This window comes from Apis laboriosa, unplaced genomic scaffold (assembly GCF_014066325.1).
Source record: "Apis laboriosa isolate Shangri-la unplaced genomic scaffold, ASM1406632v1 scaffold14_cov150, whole genome shotgun sequence".
NCBI classification, from domain to species: Eukaryota; Metazoa; Arthropoda; class Insecta; order Hymenoptera; family Apidae; genus Apis; species Apis laboriosa.
Window position 1 is genome coordinate 1147508 of NW_025221798.1, and position 15103 is coordinate 1162610.

The 15103-nt window shown below is 23.5% G+C and overlaps 3 protein-coding genes across 3 annotated transcripts; all 3 read right to left on the minus strand.

Moving 5' to 3' along the window:
• Positions 1–1592: 1592 nt before the first annotated feature.
• On the minus strand, positions 1593–3018 carry LOC122710709 (major royal jelly protein 2-like). The gene is made up of 3 exons (XM_043928740.1): positions 2807–3018; positions 2244–2376; positions 1593–1751 (listed from the first exon to the last, which is right to left on the minus strand). Exons 1-3 carry the CDS (start codon positions 3016–3018, stop codon positions 1593–1595), a joined length of 504 nt encoding a protein of 167 aa, XP_043784675.1.
• Positions 3019–3794: 776 nt separating this feature from the next.
• On the minus strand, positions 3795–7258 carry LOC122710652 (major royal jelly protein 5). Its single transcript, XM_043928631.1, has 7 exons — positions 7140–7258; positions 6836–7071; positions 6543–6706; positions 6247–6459; positions 5348–5631; positions 4844–4976; positions 3795–4326 (listed from the first exon to the last, which is right to left on the minus strand). The coding sequence occupies exons 2-7, from the start codon at positions 7065–7067 to the stop codon at positions 3907–3909; spliced, it is 1446 nt and encodes a 481-aa protein (XP_043784566.1). The 5' UTR covers positions 7068–7071; positions 7140–7258; the 3' UTR covers positions 3795–3906.
• A 1993-nt stretch (positions 7259–9251) lies between these two features.
• On the minus strand, positions 9252–12806 carry LOC122710721 (major royal jelly protein 5-like). The gene is made up of 7 exons (XM_043928764.1): positions 12618–12806; positions 12322–12542; positions 12026–12189; positions 11729–11941; positions 10758–11041; positions 10210–10342; positions 9252–9649 (listed from the first exon to the last, which is right to left on the minus strand). The coding sequence occupies exons 2-7, from the start codon at positions 12536–12538 to the stop codon at positions 9368–9370; spliced, it is 1293 nt and encodes a 430-aa protein (XP_043784699.1). The 5' UTR covers positions 12539–12542; positions 12618–12806; the 3' UTR covers positions 9252–9367.
• Between the last annotated feature and the right edge of the window lie 2297 nt (positions 12807–15103).

Below are 15103 nucleotides of genomic sequence, written 5' to 3' on the forward strand. Positions count from 1 at the left end.
ACTTAAATTTTTTTAAATTAAAATTAACTTCTTTCATGATTTTTAATTCTTTACTTTTAATTCATGATCTAAATTAATGTCGATTATTTAGATAAAATGTCTAATATAAATGGTTTTTTTCAACACAAGAATTGTAGGATTATTTAAAAAGAAACACTTAGAGATAATATTTTAATAATAACAAATATAATAAACAAAAAGAAGCATAGAAAATATTTATTATTAATAAAGATATTCTCTCTTTAATTCGTAAAATATGCTAGTCTCTGTAAATAAAAATTATCATCATATTTATTAATATCGTAAATTGTTGTTTTCATCTTCTAATTCTGTGAATTCTGTAGTTTTTACATAATTCCAAATTTCATTTTTTTTTTTAAATTTTCTTTGTTCATTTTATTATATTTCAGATTAGAATTGAACATGCTCAAGATTGCTACTGTTATAAATAATTAATGCATAATCTATGTTATCTCTGTTATAAATACTTGTCATACATATAAATAATATTAATATATATCTAAGAGGATCATTTGTGGAGGATCGATTTAAGATTAAAAGCAAAATCAAATTTGATTAATGCTTACTTATCAAGGTATAAACAATTTAATGTTTAATTCCTTAATTTTTCTGCGACATATAATTTTCGATACTAGAATAAATGATATCTTATTATCCAATATATAGTCAATGCTATATTATTAATAGAAACATATCAAGTATCACGATACGATGCTTAACTTTGGTAAATTTTAACAAAAATACTTATTCGTAAATGATAGATTAAAATACATAACATAAAAGAAAAATTGAATAAAAATTTATTTCTATTTTATTCATAAGAAATATTATTCTATCTCAATAAAATGAAATCAAGGAAGAAATAATTAATTGTCAGAATATGATAGTGCTTGGATAATTATTAAAGAAACAAATTCAGATATGAAATCAATGTATCCTCATGTAATTAATTAATAATATACTTGCTCAAAATGATAATCTTAACAAACGATATTGTAGAAACATTGAAATCAATGAAATAACTGCTATTTTAAATAATTATTATATAAAATTTGAAAAAAGTGTAATATTAGTTATAGAAAAGTAATATGAAATTTTTTTCTTTCATGGTTTATCTTTTTATCAATTATTGCTTTCAAATATGCTTGATATGTTTTTTTTTAACTTTAACTTCTTTTTTTAATTTAATTTGTTTTTCTTTAATTTGTTACTTTCATATAGTCATATTAAATATAATATAAGAAATATTTAAACTAATATAAATATAAGTAATTGTTAATTTCTATATTATTGTAATTTTTAAAGGTAGAAAAATAAAAGTAAAAGATATCGTGCAAAAACGATATTTACTTTATTCATTTATAATTCATTTATAATAATTATTTATTTATAAAGAAATTTTGAAAAATATTTAATTTACATCAAGAAAAAATTAATTAACAAATTTTAATGTGATTTTGAAGAATGTAGAACTTGATTGTTAAAATTTGCGCAACGAGTATTTTTTATTAAGTCATTTACATTTGCACCTAAAATTCTGAAGTTTACTTCGTTGAAATTATAATTATGGTTCATAATATATGGTTCATAAATTTCTGTAATCTATTACTTAAAGCCAACATATATTCATTCCTTTTAGTTTTATTAATTCTGTTGGATTGTGGAAAATCTTGCTTAATTTTTATACTAAATATCATTTGAAGTGTCTCTTCATTTTGAGCGACCATATCCTGTAATTTTAAAATAATTTCATTTTTATTATACTTCTTTCTAAAAAACATTTGTTGCTAAAATGTACATGGCATAAATTCGATTATTTAGTTAAATTGTTGTGTTAAAACAATGTTTATATTTACTTATTTTTTGATGCGACTATCAAATTAATCAAATTCGATCACTTTTTTGAATTTAATTAAAAGCTTGTGCAATAGAAAGCTTTTTTGACGATTTGATTAAAAGATAATTAAGATAAATGTAATTTTGCAAAAAGAACGATTTAAACATTTTATTGAAAAAAAACATGAAATTACATTATTTTCATTATAATTGTTTGATTTCCATGCAAAGACAAGCGTTGCATGGAATCATGTGACTCGTGTTCCTGTCAAATTATAATTGGGACAATGTAATATCATGTATTTTTCATGTGGAAAAAAAAACGCTAAATCTAATAATTGGAAAAAATATGTCAAGAAAAGAAAAAAGGTTAATAAATTACTAACGATATTTTGTCTCTGAATTGGTTGATGCTCGTTCAAGCACCCAAGAGCTGAATTATTCACAAGACCGAAAAAGACGACGCCATTTTTCGATACTGCTTTAGCGGATAATTGAGTATTGTAAATGTCTTCAACTCTGAAATTAATAAAAAATGTGTAAGATATGGAGCATCGATAAAAAATATTAGTCATGATGTAAATAAAAATATTAGTTGAAGCTTATTTATTAAGTTATTAACAATATAAATTTATATTAAATTTATATTAAATGATAATATAACAAAGACAGAATTCTATATTCTAGACTATGTTTTATCCAACAATATATTTCAATGTGAAGTATATATAGGAAACAATTTTCAATTAGAAATACTCAAAATTGTATTGGCCATGAAACATAAATTGAAAAACTGTTCTAGAATCAGTTTTCCAAAAATGTTTCATAAACATATTAACAGGATAAATAATAATAACTTATTCTATTATATAAAATTTAAAAAATTATTCACCTTTATATTGCACGTTTCCTTCATATTCTGATTTCACGAATGGTTCCGTGTTAATACAAACTGCGAGAAGAGAGAGGGCTATAATAAAGATTATTTGTCACGGGACTAACTGCTATTCCAAAAATTCCATCTTGCAATATGAAACTTTCACTCGCGATCGTAAATTCGGTATATCTGGGATCGTAATCGAAAGTGTTGGAAGTCAATCGATGGAGAGAATTGTCGGAATTTTGATAAACACTTAAAGCGTTACCTCTGTTGTCTGCCATGTATGCCTAATGTATCATTTATATATTGTAAGTAATAATATTATTCTATAGGTTTTAACTTTTTTTTGATTTTGTAATTTTCAATAGATTTTTTTCTATACTATATATTATTATTTTTTAATATACTATATACGAATACGAATCTGCAAATCGTCTTTTCCAAAATATACCATTTTTTAAGAAAAATTGTAATTTTTCAATTTTAAAAAGATTTTCTATTTTTAGAACAATAGTTATTTATTAATATCGATAGGAAATGATCTCTCTTGAACGAAATGTTACTGATAACATAATGGTTATTGAATTACAAATATCTAAATGTATTTAAATAATGATCCAACGTAAAAGAACATCAAAAATACATACATTTTTAAAAAAATCTTTCGAAAATTACAAAGTTAGTTTTGCAAAACAATTTGATGTTATTTGATAAATTTTTCTGCTAAAGGAAAATTTAATATTGAAAAAAAAATGTAATATTGTTTATTACAAATGTAATGTGAAATTCATTTTTTTTTAACGCTTTATATCCTTGTATCAGTTACCACTTTCAAATTATTTTGTTTTATTATTATTATTATTATTATTATTATTATTTATTTTTAATTTCTTAATCTGTTATTTTACACTATATTCATTCATATTATAAATAGAACTTCATTCATTCATATTATAAATATAATGTAAGAAATATTTAAAGTAATACAAATATAAATACACATTAATTTCTATATTATCATAATTTTTTAAAGGTAAGGCAATAAAAATGAAAAATATCATGCAAAAACGATATTTATTTTATTCATTTATAATATAAAGAAATTTTAAAAAATATTTGGTTTATAAAAAAAGACTAATTAACAGATTTTAATATAAAGAATGATCACCTTAATTGTTATGCTTATTTTGATTGTCATTCTGATTATCAGAAATTGCACAACGAGTGTTCATTATTAAATCGTTTACATTTGCACCCAAAATTCGGAAGTTTACTTCGTTGAAATTATAATCATTATTTACAAATTTCTGTAATTTCATACTTAAAGCCATCATATATTCATTCTTTTGTCTATCCATCCTATCCATTCTATCCATTTTATTCATCCTATCCATCCTATCCATTCTATCCATTCTATCCATCCTATCTATATTATCCATCCTATTTATCCTATCCATTCCATTCATTTTATCCATCCTATTCATGTTATGCATCCTATTCATCCAATTCATCCTGTTGGATTGTGAGAGATGCATCATTTTCATAGCAACGACTGTTTCAAGTGTCTCTTCATTCTGAGCGACCATATCCTGTAATTTTAAAATAATTTAAAACATTTTTATTTATACTTCCTTCTAAAAAACATTTGTCGTTAAAATATAAATGACATAAATTGGATTATTTAATTGAGTTTTATCATCTGTAATTTCTTCATATTTACAGAAATTTTAAAAATGTTTATATTGACTAATTTTTGATGTGATCGAATCGATCAAATTCAATCATTTTTATGAATTCAACTAAAATTTTGTGCAATGAAAACTCATCTTAAGTTAATTAAAAGATAATTAAGATAAACATATATTTACAAAGAAAACGATTTAAGAATTTTATTGAAAAAAAACACGTGACGTTATATTATTTCCACTACGATTACATTACACTACATTACATGACCAAAGAGACAAATATCGAGGCTTTGTCAAATTTATAGTAATTAGGATAATATAACGTCACATATTTTTTCTTGTCTGAAAAAAAGACTATAAGTAATAGCAGCTGGAAGAAATGTGTCAAAAAAAGAAGAAAGATTAAAAAATTACTAACCATATTTTGTCTCTGAAGTGGTTGATGCTCATTCCAACAACCAATAGCTGAATTATTCATGAGACCGAAAAAGAGAACGCCATTTTTCGACATTACTTTAGCAATCGATTCAGTATTAAAAATATCTTGAACTCTGGAATTAAAAAAAATATAAAATTAGAAAAAATATTGAATGAGGCTTATTTTTTAAATTATTAGTAATTTAAATTTGCATTATATGACAGAGAGGGAATTCTATATTCTTTGTCTTGTTTCATCAATGTTTCTCAATGGTTATACATTCGACAAAAAACAATTTGAAAATTATCATGATTCATTAAAAGAATATTAATCATGATTCATGAGTTGATAAATATTCTTCCTTACAATCAATTTTCCTCAAAAATTTCATGTATGTAATGAATATATTAATACATTATTTAATATAATTAAAATTTAATTATAATTAAAATTAAATTAAATTATTCTATTTCTTAAAATTTTAAAAATTATTTTTATATTTACCCTTCATATTGTACGTTATTTGCTCCATATTGTGATTTCATGAAGGGTTGGGTGTTAACATAATACAAACTGCGAGAAGAAAGAGGGCTGTAATAAAGATTGTTTGTCATGGGACTGAGTGCCATTCCAAAAATTCCATCTTGCAATGTAAAACTTTCTCCTGCGGCCATCATTTTGGTATATTTGGGATCGTAATCGAAAGTGTTGGAAGTCAATCGATGGAAAGAATCATCGGAATTTTGGTAGATGATTAAAGCATCACCTTTGTTATCTGCCATATACACCTGTTATATCATTATTATATTATAAGTAATAATATTGTTCGATCGATTTTAATTTTTTTTTGATTTTGTAACTTTCAATAGATTTTTCTTATTAATTTTAATGTAAATAAATAACTAAATACGAATTTGCAGATATTCTTTCCTAGAATATATAATTTTTAAAGAAAAATTATTATTAATAGAAAATAATTTTTTTCGAATAAAATGCTACTAATAAATAACACAATGATTATTAAATTATAAATATCTAAATATGTTTAAATAATGATCCAAGATACATCAGAAATACTTTCGTTTTTATTAAAATCTTATAAAATTTAATCGATTGGAATCTTAACAAAATTACATGATAATTCTTACTGTCAAAAGAAAACATCAAAAAAAGCTACAAAATTATTTTTTTTATATATAAAAGCGAAATAGTATATACTTCCATTTTTTTTATCTAAATTAGAAAAATATATAATTATTTCGAAAGTTATGAATTTTTCTATTATATTGCAATATTATTATCTTTTTATTTAATTTTCATTATATAGGAAATAAATAAATAAAAAAGTAAAATAAAAAATTTCCAAGAAAATGAAGACGATTACTTTTATAGGTTAAACTCACCATAGTATTCATGGGATCCCTAGCTTGAACAACTAGTGATACGAGTTCTCCCTTTCCTGTGGTGGCATTTACAGCAATATCATGTGGCATCGTAACTTGCTTAAGTTGCTGTGAGGTATTGAGATCAAAGACATGCAATTTTGGTGAACACATGGGTTGAGTATTATTGATAATACCTGAGTCCAGAACCCACAATCTGTCGAACTTGTCGATCTAAACATAGAACAAATTATTTTTTCTTCTTTCAAAAGAAAATTTAATTTTGTAAATATTCATAGAAAAAGTGTTTTAATTACCGCAATTTTGTAAGCGCTCACAATTCCAGAGCAATCTTTATAGTTTGTCGACGACCAATCAGGATACGGCTGCAGAAGAGGTCCACCGTTGCCAGTTTTTTCAGATATCATATTTAAAGAGGAAGGTACACCTTTAAATCTTGGTACGGTGACAAAAGTTATATCTTGAACAAGTGAAATAGAGCAATATATTTTAAAAATATATAAAATTCGGGAAATTCAAATAACGAAATTGAATATTAAGTTGATTCAAAAAACAAAATACAATATTAATTAAAATACGAATATTTTACCATGCCATTGATCGACATCGAAAGGATAATTTTTCGTATGGTCATATTCGCCAGATTGAATCGCAGCTTGTCTTCTTTCGTCGCTACCGAAATCATAATCAAGATACTTCCATTCGAGAATCACGTTCATCGAATTTGCCAAGTTTCTCGAAGAATTTTCTCGAACAGTGGCGCCTGTGATACCTTGACAAGCTATGCCAAGGCACACCACTAGCAACAACCAACTTGTCATTGTTCTACAAAATATTTCGTTTTGTCAGCTGTATAAAAAATTGCTTATAAATATTACATATGGAATACTTACCTTGGATGCTGCAAATATTTTGCAAACGACAATTTCAAGAGAACGCAGAGTATATGTGAACTGCAGAATTTGTTGAATTTTGACTAATGATCGGTCTATATATAGGCGGTAATGACGTGTACTTCACAGAGGTAAAGTAAATTGTAATTTTAAATTTTCAAATTTATTGTTTATTTTCTTGCGAATATTTTTTAAAGGATTAGAATTTGACAGGTTGTAATTTATATTTCCTAAAGAAATAATTTAAGTAAAAACTTTACATGATTTCATTTATCTGTTCTGTCACATAGCTGTTTTTCTTTTTTTATATCTCTGTTTTATGCATAATTCTAGGGAACTATTAATCGAGATAATTGTTTCTAAGACAAATGCTAATGAAAAATAATTTTTCAAAAATAGAAATTATATTAAAAAATATTACGTAAAACAATATTTATTTAATTTATTTAAAAATTAACGCAGTTTAAACAGATAGTATATAATCTATAAGAGATGGAATATAAATATATATAAATATTTGATGGTTCTTGTTGCAGATTAGTTTAAATGTAATTATACTTTAGATGTATATTCTATCATCGTGTGTTTATTTCTGAAATTTGAAAAAACATTCTTCGTGATTATACTGGATCATCATCGCTTGCAACTGTAATCATAACGTCAATTTTCACAAAACTTATTCGTTAAAATTAATTAACATTTCTAATTTTTTTCTATATTTTTATATAGAATATCGTGTAAAATTAATATAACTAAAATATTTTTTTATAAATAACGATAAAAACGTGTTAATTAAACCTCAACATATAAATTTTTATGCATGATCTTAGAAAAATTTACACATCTTAAATTCAAAAATTTAAATGGAATTTAATTTTTGATGACTAAATTGTTAACGAATATATATTGTATATATATATATAATATATATTTGTGTATATATTGTATATATATATATAAAGGAAGTCTAGAGAATATTTATTATTTATTATAATTAATAACAATATTTTCTCTTGTCAAGTTGATTTTTATTTCAGCAAATGTATCATTTTTTTTTTAATCCCAAAAATATATAATTCATTGCTCTTCTAAATCGTAAAATATTCTGAATTAAATATAAATTATTATATTTATTGATATTGTGGATTCTTCTTTTGATCTTGTAATTCATCAAGTTCCATTATTTTTATATAATCCTAAATTTCATATTTTTTAAAAAAATTTTCTTCGTCGATTGTGTTAACGTTTGTATATATTTTGATTCCCAAAATCGATTCTTTAAAGATGTTCCATGAATATATTAATTCTGTCTGTAGATAATACTTTACTTAAATTCGTCAAGTAAAGAAAAAAACATTGCAATAAATGAGTTAAAAAATTAATTATACATAATTTATAAATAATTTTTTTTTTGTTGAAGTACTTCTTCTATGGAGAGTTGTGAAATATGTAAAAAAGAATTGTGCAACAATCTTTAATATTAATTTAAATACAAAATTGCTTATAATTTTAAAAATATTAATTTTTCTATCAACATTTAATATGTTATTCACTAAAACTAACTTAATTCCTCTGCGACATAAAACATAAAAGAAAACTTGAATAATATTTTTTATTTTACTCATAAGAAATGTTATTCTATTTTAATAAAATTGAAAATAATAAATTTAGTGAAATTGAGAAAAAAATAATCAATTGTCAAAGAATCAGATTTAGATGTGAAATTAGTGAAATCTTCGTGTAATTTATTAATATCATACTTATTCAAAATGATAATTTTCACAAACGATATTATAAAAACATTGAAATTAATAAAGTAACTAAATAATTGTTATATAAAATATGGAAAAAATGTTATACAAATATAATATAAAATTTATTTTTTTTTCACACTTTATATCCCTTTATCAATTACTGTTTTGTTTAACTTTTTAATCTGTTACTTTATTTCTACTTTTATTTTATATACTTATATTTTACTTATACGTTATACATTATACTTATACTCATATTAAATATAACATAAGAAATTGGAACTCTTATAAACACAAGTACACGTTAATTTCTATATTATTATAATTTTTAAAGGTAGGGCAATAAAAGTGAAAGATATCATGCGAAAACGATATTTACTTTATTCATTTATAATGCAAATAAATTTTTAAAAATATCTGATTTACCACGAGAAAAAGTTAATCTATAGATTTTAATATGATCTTAAAAAAGATCTAATGAATTTGATTCTTATGTTTATTTTGGCTGTCATTCTGATTGTCAGAATTTGCACAACGAGTGTTTTTTATTAAATTATTTACATTCGCACCCAAAATTCGGAAATTTATTTTGTTGAAATTAAAATCATTGTTTACTATTTTCTGCATTCTGTTACTTAAAGCCAATATATATTCATTCTTGTGAATTCTATTCATCCTTCCGGAATATGGAAGATTTTGCATAATTTTCACACTAATGATCATTTGAAGTGTCTCTTCATTCTGAGCGACCATATCCTGCAATTTAAATATAATTTTATTTTTATTTATAATTTTTTTCTAGAAAATTTAAATATTTAAATATAATTTCATTTTTATTTTTAATTCTTTTCAGAAAACATTTGTTTGAAAACATAAATAATATAAATTCGATTATTTGATTGAGTGTTGTCAATATGTCTTTCCTCGCGTCCAAGTTTATAGAAATTTTAAAACGACATTTATATTGATTAATTTTTTGATGTGATTACCGTATCGACTAAATTCAATCATTTTTATGAATTTAATTAAAACATAGCGCAATAAAATTACATCTCTGATTAAGAAATAATTAATATAAATATAATTTTACAAAAAAAAAACTAAGAATTAAGTATTTCATTGAAAGAAAACACATGATGTCATATTATTTCCACTATGATTACTTGATCAAAGATAATGTCGAATCACGTAATTCATATCTTTGTTAAATTATAATTATCATGTTCTTCTTCAATATTCTTCTCATATGAAAAAATAATAAGTAATAATAACTGGAAATGTGCCAAGAAAAGAAGAAAGATTAAAAAATTACTAACCATATTTTGTCTCTGAAGTGATTGATGCTCGTTCCAACAACCAAGAGCTGAATTATTCACAAGTCCGAAGAAAAGGACGCCATTTTTCGACATTACTTTAGCTGACGATTGAGTGTTGAAAATATTTTGCATTCTGGAATTAATAAAAAATGTAGAATTAATTAAAAATGTACAAGATATGGAACATATGTGAAGCATTGATAAAAGATATTAATTTTGATGTATAAAAATATTGATGAAACTTATTAAGTTTATTAAGTTATTAGCAATTTAAATTTGCATTATATGACAGAGAGGGAATTCTATATTCTTTGCTTTGTTTCATCTAACAATGTTTCTCAATGTAAGACTGTATATTCGACAAGAAACAATTTGAAAATTTTTAATTAAAATATACTCGAAATCATATTAATCATGATTCATAAGTTGACAAATATTCTTCTTTACGATCAATCTTCCACAAAAATTTCACGAATATATTAACACACTATTTAACAATGTGAATTATTTTTCTTTCATGAAATTTTAAAAATTATTTTTATATTTACCCTTCATATTGTATATTATTTTCTTCATATTGCGATTTCATGAATGGTTCCGTGTTAACATAATACAAACTATGAGAAGTGAGAGGACTGTAATAAAGATTGTTCGTCACGGGACTAAGTGCCATTCCAAAAATTCCATCATGCACTGTGAAACTTTCTCCCGCGACCGTCAGTTCAGAATATCTGGGATCGTTATCAAAAGTGTTGGAAGTCAATCGATGGAAGGAATCATCGGAATTTTGATAGACGATTAAAGCGTTACCTCTGTCGTCTGCTATATACACCTGTTGCAATCATTATTATATTATAAGTAATAATATTTTTCGATAGATTTTTTTTTTATTGACTTTTTTGATTTATTTGACTTTTTTTTTTTGATTTTGTAACTTTCAATAGATTCTTCTTATTAATTTCAATGTGTTGAATGTGAATCTGTAGATCATTTTCTCCAGAATATACAGTTTTTGAAGAAAAATTAATTTTTCAATTTTAAAAGTATTTTATACTTTTAGAACCACAGTTATTCAATTGTTATCGATTGGAAATGATTTCTCCAAAAATGCTATTTAGAATTTAATAACAATTGCTATTAAAAGTTAAAAAATTAAAAATATATACATTTTTACTAAGATCTTTTAAAAATTAGTGATTCACAAAAATGTTTTGTGATAGATTTTCCTGCTAAAGAAAAAAAAAAAATCAAAAAAAGCTACCAAATCACTTATATATATATATATAAACGAAATATATATAAATTTTAATTTTTTGATTTAAATTTAAAAATTATTTCATCATTTCAAAAATTATGAATTTTATTTTTATCATACTACAATATTATTATCTTTTTATTTAAAGCTACATAGATATTTTTTTCAGATATTATTATATAAGAAATAAACAAACATAAAAGAAAAATAAAAAATTTCCAAAAAAATGAAGATTATTTTTATAGTTTTTTATAATAAACTCACCATAGTATTCATAGGATCCATAGCTTGAACAACTAGTGATACGAGTCCTCCCATTCCTATGCTGGCATTTACGGCAATATCGTATGGTATCTCGATTTGCTTAAGCAACTGTGAGGTATTGAGATCAAAGGCAAGCAATTTTGGAGAACACATAAGTTGAATATTATTAATAAGACCTGAATCCAGAACCCACAATCTGTCAAATTTGTCGATCTAAACATCATCCAATAAATGAATTTTTTTTCTTTCAAAAGAAAATTTAATTCTGAAAATATTCATAGAAAAAGTTTCAATTACCGCAATTTTGTAAGTGCTCACGATTCCAGAGCAATCTTTATAGTTCGCCCACGACCAATCAGGATACGGTTGTAGAAGGCGTCCACCGTTGCCAATTTTGTCAGATATCATATTTAAAGAGGAAGGTACACCTTTAAATCTTGGTACGGCGACAAAAATCTTATCTTGAAGAAATGCAAAACGTTTGATATTTCTTAACGATACAAAAATAAAAAAATTTGAATGACAAAAATAATTGAATATTAAATTGATTTGATAAGTAAAATATAATATTAAATGAAATGCGAATATTTTACCATGCCATTGATCGATATCGAAAGGATAATTTTTCGTATGGTCATATTCGCCAGATTGAATCGCGTTACTGAAATCATATTCAAGATACTTCCATTCGTAAATCACGTTCATCGAATTTGTCAAGTTTTTTCTCGAGGAATTTTCTCGAACAACGGCGCCTGTGATACTTTGACAAGCTATGCCAAGACACACTATCAATAGTAACCAGTTTGTCATTTTTCTATAAAATATTTCATCGTGTTAGACAAATGAAAGATTGCAAATAAATATAATTAAGATATATGGAAACACTTACGTAGGATGCTGCAAATATTTTATGAGTGATAATTTTAAGGGAAGGCAGAATATACCTGTTGAATTTTGATTGACGGTCGGTCAATATATATAGATATTGACGTATACTTCACAGCGATAAAGTAAATTATATTTTTAAATTTTTTCTTTATTTTGTTGTAAATATTTTTTTAAAAAATGCGATAAGTTGTAATTTATAGTCCCTTAGAAAGAAATAATTTAAATAGGAACTTTATAGAATTTCGTTTATTTATTGTGTCACACAATTGTTATTCTTTGCTTGTATTTCTGTTTCTTGCATAGTTTTAGAAAACTATTAATCAAGATAATAATTGCTTCTAAGACAAATGTTCATGAAAAATAATTTTTCATTACTTCAAAAAATTTTATGTATCATAGTATTTATATAATTTATTTAGAAATTAATGTAATTTAGACATATAGTTGATATATATATAGAACACAAGAGATGAAATAGAATTAAAATAAATTTGTTGATTATGTTGTTAAATTTGTTGATATTATTTGCATGTTAATTTGGATGCAACCAGTGTATTCTATCAATGTGTATTCACATCCGAATTCAAAATTTGAAAGAACATGTTTTTTATAAGCAAATATGAAAATTAATAAAATTTTGAGTTTCAAATCGTTAATAATTTATAAAGTCTTTTTATTGGTGATCCTACAATTTTTTAATTATTTTAATTTATTATAATTTTATTTTTCTTTCTTCATCAAACATTTATTGATTTAATCGATTCGATAATTTAAAATATTTATTACTATACATGACTATACATGTTACAAACATGTTTATTTAATTTTCGCGTGAAGATCAAAATATGTTTTTTTATGTTTGTAGAAAAATATAACAATTCTATTATTTGAAACAAATAAAAAAAAGTAACAAATAATTTATGAAAGTAAAAAGTGAATAAATAAATGATATAAATAAAATAAATGATTATATTGGATATATATTACTAGCTAATAATGTCACTATGACTTATAACATGTTTATAACATTAATTTTCACAAAGCTTGTTTGTATTCGTCAAAATTAATTAACACTTCTAATCTTTTTCTATATTTTTATCTCATCGCATAAATTTAATAATAATAAGTAAAATATTTTTTTATAAATGGTGATAGAAACATGTTTATTATTAAATGCATAATTTTTATGCATATCTTTAGAAAAACTTAAATTTTTTAAAATGAAAAATTTTAATGCAATTTAATTTTTGATGACCGAATTGTTAATGAAAAAAAAAAAAGAAGTCTAGAAAATATTTTTAGTCAATAACGATATCCTCTCCTGTCTATAGTCAATTTTCATTTCAACAATCATTTATAAATTCGAAAAAAACAATGATAATTCAAGACACTCTTCCTTTGAGTCATAAAATATTTTGGCTTTTGAATTAAAAATAAATTATCGTATTTACTGATATTGTAGATTGTTGATTTGATCTTATAATTCTGTAAGCTCCACTGTTTTTAAATAATCCCAAATTTCATATTTTTTTGAAAAATTGTTTTCGCCAATTGTGACTATATCATGTTCCAGATTATAATTGAACATATTCCAAATCGAAATTGATGTAAATGATTAATGCGTAATCTATGTTGTCAACTAACACCTGTTATACAAAAATATAAAAAGAGTTAATACATTTTTAAAATATCTTCGAAGGGTTGATTTAAAAGGTAAAAGAATCATATAAAAGTTAATATCGATTGAAGTTTACTTACCAAAATACAAATAATTTAATGTTAGATTATACGAAGAAAATGATAAGATGTGATAGAGACAAAGCTTATTTCAATCTATTTTTATCTTCATTTGTAAACTCCAAATTCCAAACACAAAATAATTTAATAAATAAACCTTGATCATCACATTAATTTTCGCATTTTTTTTGGGTTCCATGAAAATATTGATTCTGCCTGCAATTAATGTTTCATCTTTGTTCAGATTTATCAAGTAAAAGAGTGGGTTAAGAAATTAATCATATACATTTTATTTTTATTGAAACACTTCTTTGAAATGAAGTGGTAAAATATTTAGAAAAAATTGTGCAAAATTTGTTTAATGTGTTTAATCCAAACACAAAATTGCTTATAATTTATAAAATATTAATTTTCCAATCCATATTCAATGTGTTTCTATCATTAAAACTGGCTTATTTTCTTCTGAAAAAAATTTCTAGTATAGAAAAAACTGTGATGTCATATTATCCACTCTGGCACTATTATGTTACAAAAGCACATCATGTGACAATATATTTGACCTTGGCTGCTTTTAGCAATACAAGAAACATCTGCATAAAAGAAAATTCGAATATTTTTGTTCCATTCTAGTCAGTTAATAATCAGAATATATTAATGCTAGAATAACTATAAGAGTCAAGTTTATATTAAATGTGAAATCGATAATCTTGACATTTTGCAAAAGCGTTAAAACCAATGAAATAACTCTTA

Bases quoted from the DNA above. Each gene is read 5' to 3' on its own strand.
- LOC122710709 (XM_043928740.1), bottom strand. From the start codon at position 3,018: ATGGCAGACAACAGAGGTAACGCTTTAAGTGTTTATCAAAATTCCGAC. The intron at 2,377-2,806 runs GTATTAACACGG...TATTAATTTCAG, and splicing joins CCTCTCTCTTCTCGCAGTTT to AGTTGAAGACATTTACAATA. The intron at 1,752-2,243 runs GTTAGTAATTTA...TTAAAATTACAG, and splicing joins CAATTCAGAGACAAAATATC to GATATGGTCGCTCAAAATGA.
- LOC122710652 (XM_043928631.1), bottom strand. From the start codon at position 7,067: ATGACAAGTTGGTTGTTGCTAGTGGTGTGCCTTGGCATAGCTTGTCAA. The intron at 6,460-6,542 runs GTAATTAAAACA...TTCTATGTTTAG, and splicing joins TGAGCGCTTACAAAATTGCG to ATCGACAAGTTCGACAGATT. The intron at 4,327-4,843 runs GTTAGTAATTTT...TTAAAATTACAG, and splicing joins CACTTCAGAGACAAAATATG to GATATGGTCGCTCAGAATGA.
- LOC122710721 (XM_043928764.1), bottom strand. From the start codon at position 12,538: ATGACAAACTGGTTACTATTGATAGTGTGTCTTGGCATAGCTTGTCAA. The intron at 11,042-11,728 runs GTGAGTTTATTA...TGATTGCAACAG, and splicing joins TGGATCCTATGAATACTATG to GTGTATATAGCAGACGACAG. The intron at 9,650-10,209 runs GTTAGTAATTTT...TTTAAATTGCAG, and splicing joins CACTTCAGAGACAAAATATG to GATATGGTCGCTCAGAATGA.